This window comes from Anser cygnoides, chromosome 5, assembly GCF_040182565.1.
Source record: "Anser cygnoides isolate HZ-2024a breed goose chromosome 5, Taihu_goose_T2T_genome, whole genome shotgun sequence".
NCBI lineage: Eukaryota > Metazoa > Chordata > Aves > Anseriformes > Anatidae > Anser > Anser cygnoides.
Genome location: NC_089877.1, coordinates 39534837 through 39559055, shown reverse-complemented (window position 1 = coordinate 39559055; position 24219 = coordinate 39534837). Strand labels below are relative to the sequence as shown.

At 47.6% G+C, this 24219-nt stretch overlaps 1 protein-coding gene across 1 annotated transcript in view; it reads left to right on the top strand.

Moving 5' to 3' along the window:
• Nucleotides 1–24219, top strand: part of MUC2 (mucin 2, oligomeric mucus/gel-forming) — a 76557-nt gene that overhangs the window by 49717 nt on the left and 2621 nt on the right. Inside the window, 23 exon segments of the mRNA XM_066997591.1 lie at nt 1249–1488; nt 2785–3024; nt 4321–4560; nt 5926–6096; nt 7395–7634; nt 9002–9172; nt 10469–10708; nt 11841–12244; nt 13311–13771; nt 14854–15028; nt 15626–15873; nt 17240–17423; nt 17555–17759; nt 18426–18604; nt 19346–19415; nt 19726–19826; nt 19989–20020; nt 20175–20352; nt 20966–21070; nt 21695–21735; nt 22385–22507; nt 22969–23067; nt 23711–23839. Of these exon segments, the coding sequence (XP_066853692.1) occupies nt 1249–1488; nt 2785–3024; nt 4321–4560; nt 5926–6096; nt 7395–7634; nt 9002–9172; nt 10469–10708; nt 11841–12244; nt 13311–13771; nt 14854–15028; nt 15626–15873; nt 17240–17423; nt 17555–17759; nt 18426–18604; nt 19346–19415; nt 19726–19826; nt 19989–20020; nt 20175–20352; nt 20966–21070; nt 21695–21735; nt 22385–22507; nt 22969–23067; nt 23711–23839 (4276 nt within the window).

The window sequence follows — 24219 nt, the reverse complement described above, 5'->3', positions numbered from 1 at the left end:
AAGGTCTGTGAGCACCTCGACTTGTGTGCGCTTTCTGTGTGGGACGAGGGCTGGCAGGAGTTATTGAGCCTTCCCGAAAAAGCGCTGGTGCCCAGCGCTCGACCTGAGGCTGGCTGTGTGGAGGTGAGGAGGGTGCAGGTGTCCTGGGCAGAAGCTCTGGTGTTTCCCAACGCTGCAGTGCTCTGTGGAGGTTGTTCCAGCCTGGGGCCTCCGGCCGGCTTAGTCAGATACGGATCGGAGTGGAAGTCTTGCGTTTGCTGCTGCGGGGCATCATCCTTCAGCTGGAGAGAACGTCGTGAGCGGGAAGCGGTGTATGCGAGGGGAGGGGGGCTTGTCTTCTGTGTCACTGTGTTTCCAGGCGCTGTTGGGACGCAGCTTTTGCCAACTTTCTTCCTTTTCTTGTGCTGCATTAGCCCTGTGCTCTTCTGGTGTATGCAGTGCTCCTCTCTCTCCTACGCGTATCTTCACGTCTCGCTGTACTAGCACAGAGGTAGCCGGTTCTGAGGCAGGCCTCAGTGTGTCCTCAACAGTTTCTAACAGTGCAAACGAAAAGCAGTTCTGGCATTGAGGCCCACAGCGAGAACTAGCGTGCTCACGAGAGAAGGATGAAGCAGCATAGTGAGCCCGAGTTTCCTATCCCGCCATGGCAATACATGGGGGAGTAGTTTCAAAAGGGCTGGCTGAGGTCTAGCGCAGATATTGCTCAAGCAGCTACTGAGGTTCAGATGAGCCAAGTCTCGCAGAGGGGATGGGCTTCTGGAGTGAACATGCCCCGTGATTTCACGCACAGGGAGCGGGGATCTGTCCATGGCTTACAGGGTGAGAGCGATAGGGAAGGAAGCAAAGAGGTGTCTGGTGATGTCCGTGAATTGGGCTGGATTTGGGACTGCTGAGCTCTTCTGTGCAGTATAGAATTTTCAGACTCCAGAGAGCTGTTGCATGCAGCGTTGGTCCCTGCGGAAGTGTTGGCATCTGTCTGCCGTGCAAGCTGTAGGAGATTTTGTCTGTGATCCCCACGTTCTTCTGCAAGTGCCACGAGGAGAGCTGGTTCTGCTTTATTCCTGTCGGCACTTCCTGTGCTCAGGTTGATGGCGTTTCATGAGGTTGCTGGAAAGCCACGGAGGTTAATGCCAAGCGCCATTTGCCGGTTTGCAATAAAGCACTGTGTTTTCTCAGGAACCACTCCCCCCGGCACCACATCTGTTGAAACTGTGTCGACCACCACTCGCCCACCAATATCGACGACAGGCCCCACTCCCCCCGGTACCACGACTGTCCCTGTGTCGACCACGACTCTCCCACCAATCTCAACGACAGGTCCCAGCAGTACCACCAGTGGCACGACGCCCTCCAGCAGCAGCACCCCGGGGACAACGCCTGTTACTCCTCCAACGACCACGTCCCCGACTACCCTGACTACTACCAGCGCATCCACGCCCACGCCGACACACACCACCTCCCTGTCACCTCCGTCCTCGACAAGCGAAGGTAATTGTCTGGCCATGGGGACACGTGTTTCCTTGTGGGGGGAGAAATGAAGGTCTGTGAGCACCTCGACTTGTGTGCGCTTTCTGTGTGGGACGAGGGCTGGCAGGAGTTATTGAGCCTTCCCAAAAAGCGCTGGTGCCCAGCGCTCGACCTGAGGCTGGCTGTGTGGAGGTGAGGAGGGTGCAGGTGTCCTGGGCAGAAGCTCTGGTGTTTCCCAACGCTGCAGTGCTCTGTGGAGGTTGTTCCAGCCTGGGGCCTCCGGCCGGCTTAGTCAGATATGGATCGGAGTGGAAGTCTTGCGTTTGCTGCTGCGGGGCCTCATCCTTCAGCTGGATAGAACGTCGTGAGCGGGAAGCGGTGTATGCGAGGGGAGGGGGGCTTGTCTTCTGTGTCACTGTGTTTCCAGGCGCTGTTGGGACGCAGCTTTTGCCAACTTTCTTCCTTTTCTTGTGCTGCATTAGCCCTGTGCTCTTCTGGTGTATGCAGTGCTCCTCTCTCTCCTACGCGTATCTTCACGTCTCGCTGTACTAGCACAGAGGTAGCCGGTTCTGAGGCAGGCCTCAGTGTGTCCTCAACAGTTTCTAACAGTGCAAACGAAAAGCAGTTCTGGCATTGAGGCCCACAGCGAGAACTAGCGTGCTCACGAGAGAAGGATGAAGCAGCATAGTGAGCCCAAGTTTCCTATCCCGCCATGGCAATACGTGGGGGAGTAGTTTCAAAAGGGCTGGCTGAGGTCTAGCGCAGATATTGCTCAAGCAGCTACTGAGGTTCAGATGAGCCAAGTCTCGCAGAGGGGATGGGCTTCTGGAGTGACCATGCCCCGTGATTTCACGCACAGGGATCGGGGATCTGTCCATGGCTTACAGGGTGAGAGTGATAGGGAAGGAAGCAAAGAGGTGGCTGGTGATGTCCGTGAATTGGGCTGGATTTGGGACTGCTGAGCTCTTCTGTGCAATATAGAGTTTTCAGACTCCAGAGAGCTGTTGCATGCAGCGTTGGTCCCTGGGGAAGTGTTGGCATCTGTCTGCCGTGCAAGCTGTAGGAGATTTTGTCTGTGATCCCCATGTTCTTCTGCAAGTGCCACGAGGAGAGCTGGTTCTGCTTTATTCCTGTCGACACTTCCTCTGGTCAGGTTGATGGCGTTTCATGAGGTTGCTGGAAAGCCACGGAGGTTAATGCCAAGCGCCATTTGCCGGTTTGCAATAAAGCACTGTGTTTTCTCAGGAACCACTCCCCCCGGCACCACATCTGTTGAAACTGTGTCGACCACCACTCGCCCACCAATATCGACGACAGGCCCCACTCCCCCCGGTACCACGACTGTCCCTGTGTCGACCACGACTCTCCCACCAATCTCAACGACAGGTCCCAGCAGTACCACCAGTGGCACGACGCCCTCCAGCAGCAGCACCCCGGGGACAACGCCTGTTACTCCTCCAACGACCACGTCCCCGACTACCCTGACTACTACCAGCGCATCCACGCCCACGCCGACACACACCACCTCCCTGTCACCTCCGTCCTCGACAAGCGAAGGTAATTGTCTGGCCATGGGGACACGTGTTTCCTTGTGGGGGGAGAAATGAAGGTCTGTGAGCACCTCGACTTGTGTGCGCTTTCTGTGTGGGACGAGGGCTGGCAGGAGTTATTGAGCCTTCCCAAAAAGCGCTGGTGCCCAGCGCTCGACCTGAGGCTGGCTGTGTGGAGGTGAGGAGGGTGCAGGGGTCCTGGGCAGAAGCTCTGGTGTTTCCCAACGCTGCAGTGCTCTGTGGAGGTTGTTCCAGCCTGGGGCCTCCGGCCGGCTTAGTCAGATACGGATCGGAGTGGAAGTCTTGCGTTTGCTGCTGCGGGGCCTCATCCTTCAGCTGGATAGAACGTCGTGAGCGGGAAGCGGTGTATGCGAGGGGAGGGGGGCTTGTCTTCTGTGTCACTGTGTTTCCAGGCGCTGTTGGGACGCAGCTTTTGCCAACTTTCTTCCTTTTCTTGTGCTGCATTAGCCCTGTGCTCTTCTGGTGTATGCAGTGTTCCTCTCTCTCCTACGCGTATCTTCACGTCTCGCTGTACTAGCACAGAGGTAGCCGGTTCTGAGGCAGGCCTCAGTGTGTCCTCAACAGTTTCTAACAGTGCAAACGAAAAGCAGTTCTGGCATTGAGGCCCACAGCGAGAACTAGCGTGCTCACGAGAGAAGGATGAAGCAGCATAGTGAGCCCGAGTTTCCTATCCCGCCATGGCAATACGTGGGGGAGTAGTTTCAAAAGGGCTGGCTGAGGTCTAGCGCAGATATTGCTCAAGCAGCTACTGAGGTTCAGATGAGCCAAGTCTCGCAGAGGGGATGGGCTTCTGGAGTGAACATGCCCCGTGATTTCACGCACAGGGAGCGGGGATCTGTCCATGGCTTACAGGGTGAGAGCGATAGGGAAGGAAGCAAAGAGGTGTCTGGTGATGTCCGTGAATTGGGCTGGATTTGGGACTGCTGAGCTCTTCTGTGCAGTATAGAGTTTTCAGACTCCAGAGAGCTGTTGCATGCAGCGTTGGTCCCTGCGGAAGTGTTGGCATCTGTCTGCCGTGCAAGCTGTAGGAGATTTTGTCTGTGATCCCCACGTTCTTCTGCAAGTGCCACGAGGAGAGCTGGTTCTGCTTTATTCCTGTCGACACTTCCTCTGGTCAGGTTGATGGCGTTTCATGAGGTTGCTGGAAAGCCACGGAGGTTAATGCCAAGCGCCATTTGCCGGTTTGCAATAAAGCACTGTGTTTTCTCAGGAACCACTCCCCCCGGCACCACATCTGTTGAAACTGTGTCGACCACCACTCGCCCACCAATATCGACGACAGGCCCCACTCCCCCCGGTACCACGACTGTCCCTGTGTCGACCACGACTCTCCCACCAATCTCAACGACAGGTCCCAGCAGTACCACCAGTGGCACGACGCCCTCCAGCAGCAGCACCCCGGGGACAACGCCTGTTACTCCTCCAACGACCACGTCCCCGACTACCCTGACTACTACCAGCGCATCCACGCCCACACCGACACACACCACCTCCCTGTCACCTCCGTCCTCGACAAGCGAAGGTAATTGTCTGGCCATGGGGACACGTGTTTCCTTGTGGGGGGAGAAATGAAGGTCTGTGAGCACCTCGACTTGTGTGCGCTTTCTGTGTGGGACGAGGGCTGGCAGGAGTTATTGAGCCTTCCCGAAAAGCGCTGGTGCCCAGCGCTCGACCTGAGGCTGGCTGTGTGGAGGTGAGGAGGGTGCAGGGGTCCTGGGCAGAAGCTCTGGTGTTTCCCAACGCTGCAGTGCTCTGTGGAGGTTGTTCCAGCCTGGGGCCTCCGGCCGGCTTAGTCAGATACGGATCGGAGTGGAAGTCTTGCGTTTGCTGCTGCGGGGCCTCATCCTTCAGCTGGATAGAACGTCGTGAGCGGGAAGCGGTGTATGCGAGGGGAGGGGGGCTTGTCTTCTGTCTCACTGTGTTTCCAGGCGCTGTTGGGACGCAGCTTTTGCCAACTTTCTTCCTTTTCTTGTGCTGCATTAGCCCTGTGCTCTTCTGGTGTATGCAGTGCTCCTCTCTCTCCTACGCGTATCTTCACGTCTCGCTGTACTAGCACAGAGGTAGCCGGTTCTGAGGCAGGCCTCAGTGTGTCCTCAACAGTTTCTAACAGTGCAAACGAAAAGCAGTTCTGGCATTGAGGCCCACAGCGAGAACTAGCGTGCTCACGAGAGAAGGATGAAGCAGCATAGTGAGCCCGAGTTTCCTATCCCGCCATGGCAATACGTGGGGGAGTAGTTTCAAAAGGGCTGGCTGAGGTCTAGCGCAGATATTGCTCAAGCAGCTACTGAGGTTCAGATGAGCCAAGTCTCGCAGAGGGGATGGGCTTCTGGAGTGAACATGCCCCGTGATTTCACGCACAGGGAGCGGGGATCTGTCCATGGCTTACAGGGTGAGAGCGATAGGGAAGGAAGCAAAGAGGCGTCTGGTGATGTCCGTGAATTGGGCTGGATTTGGGACTGCTGAGCTCTTCTGTGCAGTATAGAGTTTTCAGACTCCAGAGAGCTGTTGCATGCAGCGTTGGTCCCTGCGGAAGTGTTGGCATCTGTCTGCCGTGCAAGCTGTAGGAGATTTTGTCTGTGATCCCCATGTTCTTATGTAAGTGCCACGAGGAGAGCTGGATCTGCTGTATTCCTGTCGACACTTCCTCTGCTCAGGTTGATGGCGTTTCATGAGGTTGCTGGAAAGCCACGGAGGTTAATGCCAAGCGCCATTTGCCGGTTTGCAATAAAGCACTGTGTTTTCTCAGGAACCACTCCCCCCGGCACCACATCTGTTGAAACTGTGTCGACCACCACTCGCCCGCCAATATCGACGACAGGCCCCACTCCCCCCGGTACCACGACTGTCCCTGTGTCGACCACGACTCTCCCACCAATCTCAACGACAGGTCCCAGCAGTACCACCAGTGGCACGACGCCCTCCAGCAGCAGCACCCCGGGGACAACGCCTGTTACTCCTCCAACGACCACGTCCCCGACTACCCTGACTACTACCAGCGCATCCACGCCCACACCGACACACACCACCTCCCTGTCACCTCCGTCCTCGACAAGCGAAGGTAATTGTCTGGCCATGGGGACACGTGTTTCCTTGTGGGGGGAGAAATGAAGGTCTGTGAGCACCTCGACTTGTGTGCACTTTCTGTGTGGGACGAGGGCTGGCAGGAGTTATTGAGCCTTCCCGAAAAGCGCTGGTGCCCAGCGCTCGACCTGAGGCTGGCTGTGTGGAGGTGAGGAGGGTGCAGGGGTCCTGGGCAGAAGCTCTGGTGTTTCCCAACGCTGCAGTGCTCTGTGGAGGTTGTTCCAGCCTGGGGCCTCCGGCCGGCTTAGTCAGATACGGATCGGAGTGGAAGTCTTGCGTTTGCTGCTGCGGGGCCTCATCCTTCAGCTGGATAGAACGTCGTGAGCGGGAAGCGGTGTATGCGAGGGGAGGGGGGCTTGTCTTTTGTGTCACTGTGTTTCCAGGCGCTGTTGGGATACGCAGCTTTTGCCAACTTTCTTCCTTTTCTTGTGCTGCATTAGCCCTGTGCTCTTCTGGTGTATGCAGTGCTCCTCTCTCTCCTACGCGTATCTTCACTTCTCGCTGTACTAGCACAGAGGTAGCCGGTTCTGAGGCAGGCCTCAGTGTGTCCTCAACAGTTTTCTAACAGTGCAAACGAAATCAGTTCTGGCATTGAGGCCCACAGCGAGAAGTAGCGTGCTCACGAGAGAAGGATGAAGCAGCATAGTGAGCCCGAGTTTCCTATCCCGCCATGGCAATACGTGGGGGAGTAGTTTCAAAAGGGCTGGCTGAGGTCTAGCGCAGATATTGCTCAAGCAGCTACTGAGGTTCAGATGAGCCAAGTCTCGCAGAGGGGATGGGCTTCTGGAGTGAACATGCCCCGTGATTTCACGCACAGGGAGCGGGGATCTGTCCATGGCTTACAGGGTGAGAGCGATAGGGAAGGAAGCAAAGAGGTGTCTGGTGATGTCCGTGAATTGGGCTGGATTTGGGACTGCTGAGCTCTTCTGTGCAGTATAGAGTTTTCAGACTCCAGAGAGCTGTTGCATGCAGCGTTGGTCCCTGCGGAAGTGTTGGCATCTGTCTGCCGTGCAAGCTGTAGGAGATTTTGTCTGTGATCCCCACGTTCTTCTGCAAGTGCCACGAGGAGAGCTGGTTCTGCTTTATTCCTGTCGACACTTCCTCTGGTCAGGTTGATGGCGTTTCATGAGGTTGCTGGAAAGCCACGGAGGTTAATGCCAAGCGCCATTTGCCGGTTTGCAATAAAGCACTGTGTTTTCTCAGGAACCACTCCCCCCGGCACCACATCTGTTGAAACTGTGTCGACCACCACTCGCCCACCAATATCGACGACAGGCCCCACTCCCCCCGGTACCACGACTGTCCCTGTGTCGACCACGACTCTCCCACCAATCTCAACGACAGGTCCCAGCAGTACCACCAGTGGCACGACGCCCTCCAGCAGCAGCACCCCGGGGACAACGCCTGTTACTCCTCCAACGACCACGTCCCCGACTACCCTGACTACTACCAGCGCATCCACGCCCACACCGACACACACCACCTCCCTGTCACCTCCGTCCTCGACAAGCGAAGGTAATTGTCTGGCCATGGGGACACGTGTTTCCTTGTGGGGGGAGAAATGAAGGTCTGTGAGCACCTCGACTTGTGTGCGCTTTCTGTGTGGGACGAGGGCTGGCAGGAGTTATTGAACCTTCCCGAAAAAGCGCTGGTGCCCAGCGCTCGACCTGAGGCTGGCTGTGTGGAGGTGAGGAGGGTGCAGGGGTCCTGGGCAGAAGCTCTGGTGTTTCCCAACGCTGCAGTGCTCTGTGGAGGTTGTTCCAGCCTGGGGCCTCCGGCCGGCTTAGTCAGATACGGATCGGAGTGGAAGTCTTGCGTTTGCTGCTGCGGGGCCTCATCCTTCAGCTGGATAGAACGTCGTGAGCGGGAAGCGGTGTATGCGAGGGGAGGGGGGCTTGTCTTCTGTGTCACTGTGTTTCCAGGCGCTGTTGGGACGCAGCTTTTGCCAACTTTCTTCCTTTTCTTGTGCTGCATTAGCCCTGTGCTCTTCTGGTGTATGCAGTGCTCCTCTCTCTCCTACGCGTATCTTCACGTCTCGCTGTACTAGCACAGAGGTAGCCGGTTCTGAGGCAGGCCTCAGTGTGTCCTCAACAGTTTTCTAACAGTGCAAACGAAAAGCAGTTCTGGCATTGAGGCCCACAGCGAGAACTAGCGTGCTCACGAGAGAAGGATGAAGCAGCATAGTGAGCCCGAGTTTCCTATCCCGCCATGGCAATACGTGGGGGAGTAGTTTCAAAAGGGCTGGCTGAGGTCTAGCGCAGATATTGCTCAAGCAGCTACTGAGGTTCAGATGAGCCAAGTCTCGCAGAGGGGATGGGCTTCTGGAGTGAACATGCCCCGTGATTTCACGCACAGGGAGCGGGGATCTGTCCATGGCTTACAGGGTGAGAGCGATAGGGAAGGAAGCAAAGAGGTGTCTGGTGATGTCCGTGAATTGGGCTGGATTTGGGACTGCTGAGCTCTTCTGTGCAGTATAGAGTTTTCAGACTCCAGAGAGCTGTTGCATGCAGCGTTGGTCCCTGCGGAAGTGTTGGCATCTGTCTGCCGTGCAAGCTGTAGGAGATTTTGTCTGTGATCCCCACGTTCTTCTGCAAGTGCCACGAGGAGAGCTGGTTCTGCTTTATTCCTGTCGACACTTCCTCTGGTCAGGTTGATGGCGTTTCATGAGGTTGCTGGAAAGCCACGGAGGTTAATGCCAAGCGCCATTTGCCGGTTTGCAATAAAGCACTGTGTTTTCTCAGGAACCACTCCCCCCGGCACCACATCTGTTGAAACTGTGTCGACCACCACTCGCCCGCCAATATCGACGACAGGCCCCACTCCCCCCGGTACCACGACTGTCCCTGTGTCGACCACGACTCTCCCACCAATCTCAACGACAGGTCCCAGCAGTACCACCAGTGGCACGACGCCCTCCAGCAGCAGCACCCCGGGGACAACGCCTGTTACTCCTCCAACGACCACGTCCCCGACTACCCTGACTACTACCAGCGCATCCACGCCCACACCGACACACACCACCTCCCTGTCACCTCCGTCCTCGACAAGCGAAGGTAATTGTCTGGCCATGGGGACACGTGTTTCCTTGTGGGGGGAGAAATGAAGGTCTGTGAGCACCTCGACTTGTGTGCGCTTTCTGTGTGGGACGAGGGCTGGCAGGAGTTATTGAGCCTTCCCAAAAAGCGCTGGTGCCCAGCGCTCGACCTGAGGCTGGCTGTGTGGAGGTGAGGAGGGTGCAGGGGTCCTGGGCAGAAGCTCTGGTGTTTCCCAACGCTGCAGTGCTCTGTGGAGGTTGTTCCAGCCTGGGGCCTCCGGCCGGCTTAGTCAGATACGGATCGGAGTGGAAGTCTTGCGTTTGCTGCTGCGGGGCCTCATCCTTCAGCTGGAGAGAACGTCGTGAGCGGGAAGCGGTGTATGCGAGGGGAGGGGGGCTTGTCTTCTGTCTCACTGTGTTTCCAGGCGCTGTTGGGACGCAGCTTTTGCCAACTTTCTTCCTTTTCTTGTGCTGCATTAGCCCTGTGCTCTTCTGGTGTATGCAGTGCTCCTCTCTCTCCTACGCGTATCTTCACGTCTCGCTGTACTAGCACAGAGGTAGCCGGTTCTGAGGCAGGCCTCAGTGTGTCCTCAACAGTTTCTAACAGTGCAAACGAAAAGCAGTTCTGGCATTGAGGCCCACAGCGAGAACTAGCGTGCTCACGAGAGAAGGATGAAGCAGCATAGTGAGCCCAAGTTTCCTATCCCGCCATGGCAATACGTGGGGGAGTAGTTTCAAAAGGGCTGGCTGAGGTCTAGCGCAGATATTGCTCAAGCAGCTACTGAGGTTCAGATGAGCCAAGTCTCGCAGAGGGGATGGGCTTCTGGAGTGAACATGCCCCGTGATTTCACGCACAGGGAGCGGGGATCTGTCCATGGCTTACAGGGTGAGAGCGATAGGGAAGGAAGCAAAGAGGTGTCTGGTGATGTCCGTGAATTGGGCTGGATTTGGGACTGCTGAGCTCTTCTGTGCAGTATAGAGTTTTCAGACTCCAGAGAGCTGTTGCATGCAGCGTTGGTCCCTGCGGAAGTGTTGGCATCTGTCTGCCGTGCAAGCTGTAGGAGATTTTGTCTGTGATCCCCACGTTCTTCTGCAAGTGCCACGAGGAGAGCTGGTTCTGCTTTATTCCTGTCGACACTTCCTCTGGTCAGGTTGATGGCGTTTCATGAGGTTGCTGGAAAGCCACGGAGGTTAATGCCAAGCGCCATTTGCCGGTTTGCAATAAAGCACTGTGTTTTCTCAGGAACCACTCCCCCCGGCACCACATCTGTTGAAACTGTGTCGACCACCACTCGCCCACCAATATCGACGACAGGCCCCACTCCCCCCGGTACCACGACTGTCCCTGTGTCGACCACGACTCTCCCACCAATCTCAACGACAGGTCCCAGCAGTACCACCAGTGGCACGACGCCCTCCAGCAGCAGCACCCCGGGGACAACGCCTGTTACTCCTCCAACGACCACGTCCCCGACTACCCTGACTACTACCAGCGCATCCACGCCCACACCGACACACACCACCTCCCTGTCACCTCCGTCCTCGACAAGCGAAGGTAATTGTCTGGCCATGGGGACACGTGTTTCCTTGTGGGGGGAGAAATGAAGGTCTGTGAGCACCTCGACTTGTGTGCGCTTTCTGTGTGGGACGAGGGCTGGCAGGAGTTATTGAACCTTCCCAAAAAGCGCTGGTGCCCAGCGCTCGACCTGAGGCTGGCTGTGTGGAGGTGAGGAGGGTGCAGGGGTCCTGGGCAGAAGCTCTGGTGTTTCCCAACGCTGCAGTGCTCTGTGGAGGTTGTTCCAGCCTGGGGCCTCCGGCCGGCTTAGTCAGATACGGATCGGAGTGGAAGTCTTGCGTTTGCTGCTGCGGGGCCTCATCCTTCAGCTGGATAGAACGTCGTGAGCGGGAAGCGGTGTATGCGAGGGGAGGGGGGCTTGTCTTCTGTGTCACTGTGTTTCCAGGCGCTGTTGGGACGCAGCTTTTGCCAACTTTCTTCCTTTTCTTGTGCTGCATTAGCCCTGTGCTCTTCTGGTGTATGCAGTGCTCCTCTCTCTCCTACGCGTATCTTCACGTCTCGCTGTACTAGCACAGAGGTAGCCGGTTCTGAGGCAGGCCTCAGTGTGTCCTCAACAGTTTCTAACAGTGCAAACGAAAAGCAGTTCTGGCATTGAGGCCCACAGCGAGAACTAGCGTGCTCACGAGAGAAGGATGAAGCAGCATAGTGAGCCCAAGTTTCCTATCCCGCCATGGCAATACGTGGGGGAGTAGTTTCAAAAGGGCTGGCTGAGGTCTAGCGCAGATATTGCTCAAGCAGCTACTGAGGTTCAGATGAGCCAAGTCTCGCAGAGGGGATGGGCTTCTGGAGTGAACATGCCCCGTGATTTCACGCACAGGGAGCGGGGATCTGTCCATGGCTTACAGGGTGAGAGCGATAGGGAAGGAAGCAAAGAGGTGTCTGGTGATGTCCGTGAATTGGGCTGGATTTGGGACTGCTGAGCTCTTCTGTGCAGTATAGAGTTTTCAGACTCCAGAGAGCTGTTGCATGCAGCGTTGGTCCCTGCGGAAGTGTTGGCATCTGTCTGCCGTGCAAGCTGTAGGAGATTTTGTCTGTGATCCCCATGTTCTTCTGCAAGTGCCACGAGGAGAGCTGGTTCTGCTTTATTCCTGTCGGCACTTCCTCTGCTCAGGTTGATGGCGTTTCATGAGGTTGCTGGAAAGCCACGGAGGTTAATGCCAAGCGCCATTTGCCGGTTTGCAATAAAGCACTGTGTTTTCTCAGGAACCACTCCCCCCGGCACCACATCTGTTGAAACTGTGTCGACCACCACTCGCCCGCCAATATCGACGACAGGCCCCACTCCCCCCGGTACCACGACTGTCCCTGTGTCGACCACGACTCTCCCACCAATCTCAACGACAGGTCCCAGCAGTACCACCAGTGGCACGACGCCCTCCAGCAGCAGCACCCCGGGGACAACGCCTGTTACTCCTCCAACGACCACGTCCCCGACTACCCTGACTACTACCAGCGCATCCACGCCCACACCGACACACACCACCTCCCTGTCACCTCCGTCCTCGACAAGCGAAGGTAATTGTCTGGCCATGGGGACACGTGTTTCCTTGTGGGGGGAGAAATGAAGGTCTGTGAGCACCTCGACTTGTGTGCGCTTTCTGTGTGGGACGAGGGCTGGCAGGAGTTATTGAGCCTTCCCAAAAAGCGCTGGTGCCCTGCGCTCGGCCTGAGGCTGGCTGTGTGGAGGTGAGGAGGGTGCAGGTGTCCTGGGCAGAAGCTCTGGTGTTTCCCAACGCTGCAGTGCTCTGTGGAGGTTGTTCCAGCCTGGGGCCTCCGGCAGGCTTAGTCAGATAGGGATCGGAGTGGAAGTCTTGCGTTTGCTGCTGCGGGGCCTCATCCTTCAGCTGGAGAGAACGTCGTGAGCGGGAAGCGGTGTATGCGAGGGCAGGGGGGCTTGTCTTCTGTGTCACTGTGTTTCCAGGCGCTGTTGGGACGCAGCTTTTGCCAACTTTCTTCCTTTTCTTGTGCTGCATTAGCCCTGTGCTCTTCTGGTGTATGCAGTGCTCCTCTCTCTCCTACGCGTATCTTCACGTCTCGCTGTACTAGCACAGAGGTAGCCGGTTCTGAGGCAGGCCTCAGTGTGCCCTCAACAGTTTCTAACAGTGCAAACGAAAAGCAGTTCTGGCATTGAGGCCCAGAGCGAGAACTAGCGTGCTCACGAGAGAAGGATAAAGCAGCATAGTGAGCCCGAGTTTCCTATCCCGCCATGGCAATACGTGGGGGAGTAGTTTCAAAAGGGCTGGCTGAGGTCTAGCGCAGATATTGCTCAAGCAGGTGCTCTGCTTTTGTGGGCCAAGTCTCGCATGGAGTCCCGCTCTGTGGTTCCAGGCATTCCAGGGCTTGCTACGGAGAGATTAGGAGGATGCAGGTGTTCTGAGCATAAGCTGTTGTGTTTCCTGTAGCCTCAGGGTTCTGCGGAGATTCTTGCAGCCTCGGTCTTTGAAATAGTTTTTTCTTCTTTTTTGGTATCTAAATTTCCTTTGCTTTTATTTCTATTCCATTTTTTAACTCTCTAGAATGTATAGGTTTTAATACCAAAAGTCGTGTTTCCATCTTTCTGTAAACCACTGTGTTTTCTCAGGAACTACTTCTCATGTTATTACTACTGTAACAGCATCAAGTAGCACTGAGGAAACTAGCACCGGGACTGGCTTTCCTTCGACATCATCGCCTACCATCCCTTTTAGCACGCCAACCTTGGGATCATCTTCCCCATTGTCAACTCCGTCTATCAGTACCTCACCTTCTTCTGTATCAACAACCCCATCAGAAGTCACTACTTCAGGAACAACTCCCACCAAATCTTTTACCACTACTTCAGGAACAACCTCTATTCCTTTTACCAATGTCACTTCAACCACCATTACCACATCTGCAATTGTTCCCCCTGGTTCAACTAGTACTTTTGGCACTACTCCAGCATCAAGTGCAGTCACTGTTCCCGGAAGTTCCACATACAGCACAGTTACTACACTCAGTACTTCAAGTTCAACTCCCAGTCCTGGCGCAAATTGTACCATTTCACCTAATGAAACATATGCGGTTAGTAGATTTCATTTTCTGATTTATATCATTGTTCTTTCAAAGGTGTCTAGGTACATAATTACAATGTTATTATCATAGTGTGTAAATATTCATCTGGATAGAAAATGAGGTATCTGTTCATTCTGTTGTGGTTTTTTTTTGGAGGGGGTACCAACATTACTTCCAATGAATTTTGTTTGTTTTTTTAACAAGTATACTGGTATTAGCTCTTCAACAATAGTTTTTAAAAGGCTTTCTTCATTCAAGGAGGTAGAGTACAGATCAATCTTTATCCTTATTGTAGAAAAGCTTTTCTGAGGAGGTAACTAAGGACTAAGTCTTGCTACACTTTCTTTTCTTATTTCTGGTTTTGAATATGTCCACGTTGTTTGCTGTGATTACAGTGCAACCACCCAACAAGAAAACATTGGATTGAACTAGTCAGTGTTTGGAATTATTCTGCAGTTATTTTTGGTCATAGTCTGATTTCAAGAGCTAACTGTGAAGATCACCACTTTCAAATGCTTATGAATTTTCACTCCAATTCTAAGTTTTTTGAAACCATCTAGTTTTGCTGGGATAAAAAGAATTAGTGGCTGCAAAATGGTCCAAGTTAGAAAAAATACTTAACACTCACAATGCATGCTTATAGTCGCCTTAGACATTACTCCCCAAATTGCTGGTGTTCATTGTAGCTTCAGCTGTTAATCTGTTCTAAGCATTCATGGAAGGTGATTGAGCATACTTGTCTTTAACTGTTGGAGGGAAGCCTAGGTATTGAAATTAGATAAGACATCATACTTTTAGACAACTGAAACTGCAAAAGGCAATTCTGCTTTTTGGTTACTGGCTTGATTCCTAATCAATGCCTTTCACTCAGCAGCTTTCAATAAAGCTAGGTTATCTTGCAGATCTTGATGGTGCTGAATGCTGCTCTTCCTTCCCAATTTCAGACTTCTGCTGGAAAAAAATCTGTCAATAAACATAAGGTGTTTTAAAACTCTGCAAAAAGTATTCCAGTATAAATGTTACCCATCTGACTCACTCTGACTGCTTCATAAGGCTTCTCTCTCTCTCGTTCTCTCTTTTTCCAAATACAGCCAGGTGAGTCATGGTGGCCGTGTAACTGCACTATGGCAGTATGTGTAGAAAACAATACAGTCCAGCTGTTTCCAGTCATCTGTGAGCCACCTCCTAAACCCACATGTGCCAATGGTCTTGCTCCTGTGCAAGTCCTTGATGACGATCAATGCTGTTGGCATTGGGAGTGTGATTGTAAGTATATATTTTATGAAATATTTTTTTCTCCTGTGTGAACAATACTAGTGTAAAGAACAGCAGTGTTTATCAAGGGCTAAGTGTTGTGCAAGATATGGCCCTCAGACTTCCAGTACTGGTCTCTTTTAGAGTGCTACATTGATCCTTTTTACTTAACGAGTGGTTTTTACTTAATTTGGTTGCCATTATTTCAACATCACTGTTCTGTTAGTAGAACAAATTGGTCTCCTATGGTAGAATTTAAATGTCCAGATGCTGACATCTACAGGCTAGAGGTCTGCATATAAGTTACTTGTTGAGGTGATCTGTAAAGGTACTTCTAGGGCACGATTAATCCTATTCTCAGTTGTTTTTCAGAAATGTCAGATATACTGTGCCCTGAAAGTCTGTTTTTTTGTTGTTGTTGTTGTTGTTTTGTTTTTCTATTATTGATGAGTTTTAGAAATGAGGTTATGCATTGGCAGATGCACTCTAAATATTTAAATGCTTAAAGTTAAATGAGGTGAATCCCACACCTACAGATATTTTTTTTTGTAGTTTGATCAGATTCTGTATGTTACCATAAGAAGCTAACCTAGCTTTATGTTTTTACAGGCTACTGCACTGGCTGGGGAGACCCACACTACATGACTTTTGATGGATTGTACTACAGCTATCAAGGGAATTGCACATATGTTCTTGTGGAAGAGATTAATAAAACAGTCGACAACTTTGGTGTCTACATTGATAACTACCATTGTGATGCACGGGATGTAGTCTCATGTCCACGAACGCTCATTGTGAGACATGAGACTCAGGAAGTGCGCATAGCAACAGTAAAACCAAATACCCTACAAGTAGAGGTATTGGAGAATATTACCTTTGATTTCTTGACTGAACTATTTATAAAGTATGAATCTGATAATTTTACATTGTTAGGAAAAAAATAAAAATAGAATCTGTGGATTATAAATTAGGACTGCAGGGAAGGACTGCTTTTCTGAATCTGAATACTGGAAAAATATTCTACAAATTCTTTTTTATCCCTTTTTTATAATAAATATTTGCAGTGTCTTATCTCTCCTAAATACATAAACATGGATGAATAGCTAAGAGTTAACGGTATAAAATAAATTAATTTACAGTTGACATTGATGTAAGAAAGAAAAAGAATGTTGAATGGGAGGATACAACATAAACTAGACATAGCAATTAAAGTACTGGCTTAAGCATTTAAGAAATGATCCTTACTATCTTAGATTGGTGTCACCTTTTTCATTTTTCAGAGGGGCTCCTGTGTGTTTATCTAATTGGTAAACATCATGTCCCAACTTTGGGAATTCAAAATTGGGTGACAACTGAATTTTTTTTAGGCTTTTGTGGGGTTGATTTGTTTGTGTGTTTGTTTTGAATGTTACTGTGTGGGAATATTACAAATTAGGTTGCAGCAAATGTGCCCTTGCCACTAAAAAGGTTAATGGTATCATGGACTGCATTAGGCAAAGCTCTCTCTTTGGAGCTATTCAAAAGCTGCTTGGACATGATTCTGGACAAGCAGGTGGCCCTGTCTGAGCTAGAGAGTTGGACCAGATGACTCCAGAGGTCTCTTCCAACATCGGCCATTCTGTGATTCTTGAAATTATTGAAAAAATCTGTGAAATTATAGAAAAATTCCAACTTATAGACTTCTTTTTTTTCTCTAAAGCAATTAAGTCAGTTGTTGCTGAGTAAAACTATCAGTGTTAATTTTATAGGTATATCAAGGAAAATCTTTAAATAAATAATACAGATTTTGGCTTAGTGCTTTCCTGCAATTTCCTTATAATTATTTCCTTAAAAATTCGCTGCAAACATGTTCCTTTTATTTTGGTGATTTTGATGGTTCCAAGAAGGATAAAACTTTGTGCACTCAGAATTTAGGAGAATTTTATATTGTACTTGTACAGGGTGTCCTCCATGCCACAGTCATTCTAACAAATCTATAGAGTGTTTGCTGGTCTAAACTCCAAACTGTAGTCTAGTTTATTAGTGGCTGATAGGCCTTTTCTTTGGCTTCAAGAAAGTAAGTTTGACTTTTCAGTAATGTAAAAGGAAAGACAGGGACAATTGTTATAAACTAAATGCACATTATTTGCCTTTACATTTGCATCTCCAATGCTAAGTAATGAACAGTTGATTGTTTTCTAAAATCAAATGAAATATGTGTCTCTTTTCTGTTTTATTTATCAGGTGACTGTAAACAAACAGACAGTGGCTTTGCCTTATAAAAAATTTGGAGTGAGCATCTATGAGTCAGGCATAAATCGTGTAGTGGAAATTCCTGAGCTTAAAATGAATGTGTCCTACAATGGCTTGTCCTTTTCTATCAGAATGCCCTACAGCCTGTTTGGCAACAACACTCAAGGACAGTGTGGTAAGTCTTGCTGTTATGGTTTTTATACTCTCAGAAAACCTCAAACAAGTAAATGACAGCAGTGCCAGAGAGATGAGTGGCATTTGATAACAAATCTGTGAGTGAATTCTTTCTCTCCCTACCCATTTTAGGTACTTGCAATAACAACACAGCAGATGACTGCAGGTTACCAAATGGAAACATTGCAGAAAACTGTGAAACCATGGCAGATCATTGGCAAGTTGTTGATCCCTCCAAACCACAATGCTCTCCAGGCCTAATTCCTACAAAATCACCTGGCACAACCACAGGACAGCCTTGCAAAGAATCTTCCATCTGCAAGCTTATTTTGGGAAGGTAGATATTCCAATAGTCCTCTGGTGCTTATAAGAATTTGATCTTTAAGTTAAGTGGCAATTCTGGGGTTCGTTTCTCAATACAAAATGTTTCTAACTGTTCTTCCATCTATTCTTCCATTTAGTGGCTACTTCCATCTAGCAGCTCTGTAGGTTTCTTCCATTTCTTTTGCTGTTTCTAGATGTCATTCTTTGCTGATACAGCTTACTCCCAACCGTCTGACTGCTACTTTAGCCTTTCTTGATGTTCTCACTTTCTTCTGTGCTTTCTGCTCTCATTGTCCTATGCTCTGGCCTTTTCCTATTCTTACTTAGCAGCAGAGACCAACTGAAGAAAGAGATCTTCATTTTTGGAACCTGGCCAGAATTAAAAATAGTTTGAATAAAATCTAGTTCGAAAAGTAGTCCCTGGCTACAGTTGATAATAATCATGTAGCTCCTGGACAGAAAATAGTGGTGCCTGGGTGTTTTGTAGATGAGGGGAGAATTCTTTAAAATATGTTGATAGGTTACAATCTAGTCGAGTGCTCTTAGTAGAAATCTCTCAGTAATAGTCCTTGTTCACACCTCCTCAAGTGTCACTGTTGCCACATTATAATATGCTAAGCACACTGGAGAATTCATGGTTTATTCAATAACTAATAACGATGCATGTTTCTATTTCTAGGGTGTTCGAGAAGTGCCATGCAGTTGTTAACCCTGATAGGTTCTATGCAGCCTGTGTTTTTGATAGTTGTGCACTTCCCAGCTTAGACCTGGAATGCTCAAGTCTGCAGATCTATGCTGCCATCTGCGCTGATCAAAATGTCTGCATTGACTGGAGAAGTCATACCAATGGTGTTTGCTGTAAGTATTTAGCTGTTTTATCATGGACTGTTAGGGAAGCTTGTATAACTATTTCAGCTATTTCAGTTTGAACCATGGGAAAAGCCTATGCTAGGGAGCATGGCAGGGAGCTGGACTAGATGATCTTCAGGGGTCCCTCCAACTCAAACCATTCTGTGATTCTATGATAACGTCCAAATGATGCCATATTGCTTTCTGAGCAATGAAGATACCAATAAATTACAATAGCTGCTTTCCTCAAGTAATTGTCAGGTAACATTTTTATAAATGGAAATGATAAATGAGTCTGCAAAAATATGCATCCAGTTACTGTATCAGAAACATCTGTATTAGTAGATTTTTTTATTTTTTTATTTTTAGCAGAGTCAACTGTGTATTTTACAGGCAGTAGCAGATCTTTCATGTATTTAGTGTAATCAGAAGAGGATGGGAGGATAGGAATACACTCCTCTTTGAGAACTTATACAAAAGAGACCCAAATTATGAAAAAGTTGTATTCAGGATATAGACTCCTGGCTTTATCTCCTTAAATTTAAAGTATGGTGCTGTACCTCTGGCTAAATAGTATAAAGTAATCCCACTCAGAGACATGAGTCTGGTAACTATTTAATCTCTATGCTTCTCAAGATTGTCAAAGATACATAGGAAAATGACTAGTGTTTAATTTCTTGGCATAAGGTCATGGGTTTTTTCTATGATATTTTTCCTGAGCTGTTCCTCTTTTTTATTTTCCTATTCCAGCTTATGAATGTCCCAAACATAAAGAATATAGAGCATGTGGTCCTAGTAAAGAGATAACCTGCAAATCAAGGTAAAGAGTTCCTTCACTGTTAGATCTCATATAACTGTTCAGTCATACCTAAAGGATAAGTGGATGAGAGAAGTCAAACAGCCTCCTGTCCTGTCTTTAGCTGACTATCCTATTTGTTACCACTGTTCTCTTGATCCTAAATCTGGGTGCCTGTACTTTTTATTTGGCTAAACCAAACATGAAAAAGCCCTGAATCGCAAGTCTGCAGGTTAATTGCCCTGTTATTTTCAATTAATGGTTATCCAGCTTAACCTTCCTCTGCATGCCTGTGACAGTAATGGTGTTCCTCTGAACATTTTGTCTCATACAGTCAGCAGAATGAAACTGCAGTTAAACAAGTGGAAGGCTGTTTCTGTCCTAATGGTACAATGCTGTATGACTCTGGTGTGGATGTCTGTGTAAACACTTGCGGTGAGTTTTACCACTTCAATTGGATGCATGTTGATTTCCTTTTTGTTATGTCCTTTTGATGCATACAACATAGATCTGACTATGCAGTATTCACACAACATATAGTGGAGATATCTACTGTTATATAAGTGGTAATGGAAATTTATTTTGATATTTTCACAGGCTGTGTTGGATTGGATATGATACCAAGAGAGGTACGTTTGCTTCTATATTTCAAGAAGAGGTTTGGGATGGGGAGAAAAAAATGTTCTCTGTTTTGTCATTTCCCAGCCTCTCATTCCTGCTTTTACTTCTGTTCTTTTTAATTGGTAACCATGCAGTCACTCACATTATTTTCTTTAATGACAGTTTGGGGAAAGGTTTACAGCAGACTGTCAGGACTGTATTTGCCTGGAAGGTGGAAGTGGCATTATATGTGAGCCTCACAAATGTCCCAGTCAAAATAAGCGGAGTTGTAATGGAAACGGCTTCTACGAGGTCAATGAAGTCAATCCTGAAGACTCCTGCTGCCCCATTGTCACCTGTAGTGAGTTTTTACTTTTGTTTCTAGCCTTTCTCTACCCTTTATGAACTGAAAAGAGAACGTAAACTAGTTTAGCACCAGAGACCTGCAATAGGGAGTCACAAAATAATATCATGCTTTTTAAAATCAGTTTGTCCAGTGTTAGGGAAAATGGGTTTTAATATTGCAGTGACTCAGCATAACAGAATTTATGATTCTGGGTTTCAGCATAACTGAATCTACAGTTCTTGAGTTCAGAATCCCATATTAAAGTAAAATGCAGATCATAGAATTCTGTGTGGCTGTAAGGTTTTCATTTTGCAGCAGTTGCCTACGATCTGGGACAGTAACAATTGTTCACTGTTTCTCTGCAAAAAAAATGTGGTACTTTTCTTATACTTGATTATTACATACCAGAAGTTTTATAAACTAGTGTAGGCCCCCCCCATCCAGTGCCTGGAGTCACTAGGAAAAATGTGTCCCTTTTCTGCAATTTTTTTTCTTTGGGCAGGATCTGGAATATTCCCTAGCAGTGGAAAGTCTATCTTAAGTGCTCAGGTGGGAGTCTGAGAGATGCCTCTTCCTAGCCGTGATTTAATATATTTTGTGTTTCTCTTTTTTTTTTTTTTTTTTTCAGAATGCAATACAAGCTTGTGCACAACTGAACCCCCCAAGTGTACACTGGGATTTGAAGTTTATTCTCATATTCCCAGTGATCAGTGCTGTCCTGTGTACGAGTGTGGTAAGTACTCTGGAAATATATTACAATGAATAACATTATATATTATATAATTATTACATAATTTAGTATCAGGCTTAATGAGACTGTATGTAATATTGAAAGAGCTAATAACCCAGTTGGATTGCATGAATTGGTTACTATTAACATTGGTTATTACTGCCATAGTTATGACAAACAGCTGCAAAATCATATAGAGCTCTGGTAGTTCAAGTGCAGCTTTCCTGGTTGTAAGTACCTGTAAGAAAAGCTACAGAACTAACTGAGATTGTGGTCTCAGTTTAACCTAGAAAAATGTCCCTGTTAGTGTGCCCAAAAGAAGATAGCTTTACAAAGTCCGTTTTATTCTTAGTAATTGAAACAGGCAACTTCTTGTAACTGTCAGGTGAACATTCTTGGCTATGAACTGGACTACGTATATTGGGCCAAATCTTCCTCCCTTTTTGCATGTGAAGTATTAGGTTTTTTTTACTTTATATAAGCCTTATCTGCTACTAGAAATGGAAAATAACCAATGTATTTGAACATAAGCATTGTGATTCATTGTGGAAGAAATGAGTGTGACTAGAGTGGGGTAAAGACCTTTTTTTCCCTGATGTAACCGCCTAACTCCTTCCTTGTTAACAGTTCCCAAGAGGGTTTGTGTACATCAGAATGCTGAGTTCTTGGTAAGTTCCTGTTTCAAAAGTCTTCTGAAAATGCTTGAAAGACCAATTAGCATACTTTAACTGAGGTGCTAGGAGGAGCTTTATCCAGTAGAAAGAATATTTTAGAAAATTTCAGATTCCTGTCAGGGATTTATCAGCTCAGCATAGTTTAAAAATTTTCTGAAAATGTTGCCATGTGTGAGAGACTGAAGAATTGTTTCTAAATGTCAGAACCGGAGAGGGATATGGTTTTAGAGTAAAGTGTGTATACATTTTTAAAAGTCAGTTCACACTTACGGTCAGCACTTTATTTCAGTTTTAAGACTCTGCTTTCAGAAATGAAAAGATTTGTAAAGAAGGGTTATTCTGAATGGACTTAGATTCCCAACAAGTTCTTTTGAGTCTAGTAATTGATTTATTGTATATGTTGACTTCTCTGCTTTTAATATCTGAGTTCATCATTGCTGTGTAGGACTTCAATGAAGACACATACTAAATTAAGTTCAATATTGATGATGTTGTCATAACCAGCTAGCTAAATACCTATCCAGTAGTGTTTATGATGGATTCCTATTCCATTGCTTCGTTTAAAGGCTTCTGGGAATTAAGAAATGTCTGTCACACATCATATCTCATTAATACATGAACCTTTGTTTCTTTAAATTTACAGCCTAATTCCTCAGTCTTTGTTGATAAGTGTCAGAATTGCTTCTGCACTAATGAAGTTAACATCAGCACTCAACTGAATGTCATCTCCTGTGAACACGTTCCATGTGACACATATTGTGAACCTGTAAGTGACACACTTAAACAAACAAACAAAACTAAAATACACACGTACATGAAAAATACTGTGACCAATTTGTTGCATAATTGAAGGATAGGGAGCAGAAATCCAGAATCCAGCTCTGGCTTGGAAACAGACTGTCCTTGAGCAGTCTACTGGATGTAGCTTGGCAATGTAGTGAACAGTATTCAGTTCGTGTTGGGAGGATTAGCTAACAAATTTCTGTAGAGCACTTAGTGGAATGATATTTAGCTATTAGGCATATTTATTATAGTGCTTTAATTGATTCCATCTATAGCCTACTTTTATTACTTGTGTTTTGTGGAGTCAGTGATATTCAGGCACAGAAAGGCAAAATTCTAGAGTAAACTTCTAAGCATAATCAATTCACAGGTTAGTGTGTTTTCACTTATTTCTCCTCAATGCATCTATCAGAGCTCTCACTTTTATTTCATTTTAATATCTAGGGATATGAACGGCAATCAGTGAAAGGTGAATGTTGTGGAAAATGTGTGCAGACTAAGTGTATTATACATGCATCACACAGTTCCAACCTCATATTGAGTGTAAGTATGTTCTACATCTTACATTTCTACCAAATCTGTAAACTTCCCCATTTCAGAGAGTGAACATCCCCTTGGCAGAGATAAGGCTTAGTGTAACTTTATATCTGAAAGGTCAGCAGCTCACCTAAAGGAAAGCTTACCTACCTTTTTTTTTTTTTTTTTTTTTTTTTTGTCCTGAAAGAAGGATTCACAAAATCAAATTTTCTGGAAGGCTTTTTCTGAAATGACAAGTCAGTAATACAATAGCAAAGGATTTCTTGTGATATCTAGAAGCTTGAGCTTTTCTATATTATTTAATTTCTGTGTACTGAAGAATGCTAGGAAAGCCTGCATATGAAACAACTTTATTGCCCCTATTTAGTTTTCCCTAGGCAAAATCCATTGGCATGAATGACTGTTAATATCGCTAATGTGCTCTAAATGCTTTAGAGGTTTATTTCTCTTCCAAGGGAAATCCCATGGACAACTGAAGATTCTCTCCACTTGTGGCATACTGCAATACACACAAAAATCAGTATTGAAAATGGCTGCTAACCTAAAAATAATTGAGTGGGAAACAATATGAAAGTCGTTGTCAGAAGACGAAAATTTCTGCCTGAGCTCCCTTCAGCTTTTCTTATTACATTTTGTATTTCACTTGCAGCCTGGAGAGTTTGTAAAAGATCCTTATGACAACTGCACCATTTATAGTTGTACAAGTCTCCACAACCAGCTTATCTCTTCCACATCTGAGATTACCTGTCCAGCATTCAATGCGGAGAGCTGCAAACCTGTAAGTTAATGTGGAAAACTCACCCTCTACTTAATGTATAAATTACTTCAGTTTAGTGCAGCCACCTAACTAGCAACAAAAGTCACATTAAATTTTGATGATTGTTCTCCAAATTTTCTCTGTCCCAAGGGCACAGGTTTTCACTGCATCCATGTACAAACCTACAGAGTGTATAAAATAAGATACCTGGCTTACAGTTTAAAGCTTGTTGCTAGCATCTCTCCGTCAGTAGCCAAAAAAAAAACTGGTCAGCTCTGAGATAAAAGTCCTTGCTGATTGCTTTGTGTGGGGTCCTGTCTGAAAAAGAGCCATGTTTTCTTGAATATCACAGCTGTTCAGACAGTAGGCTGCCAGTAACACCATGCACCATTCAAATATAG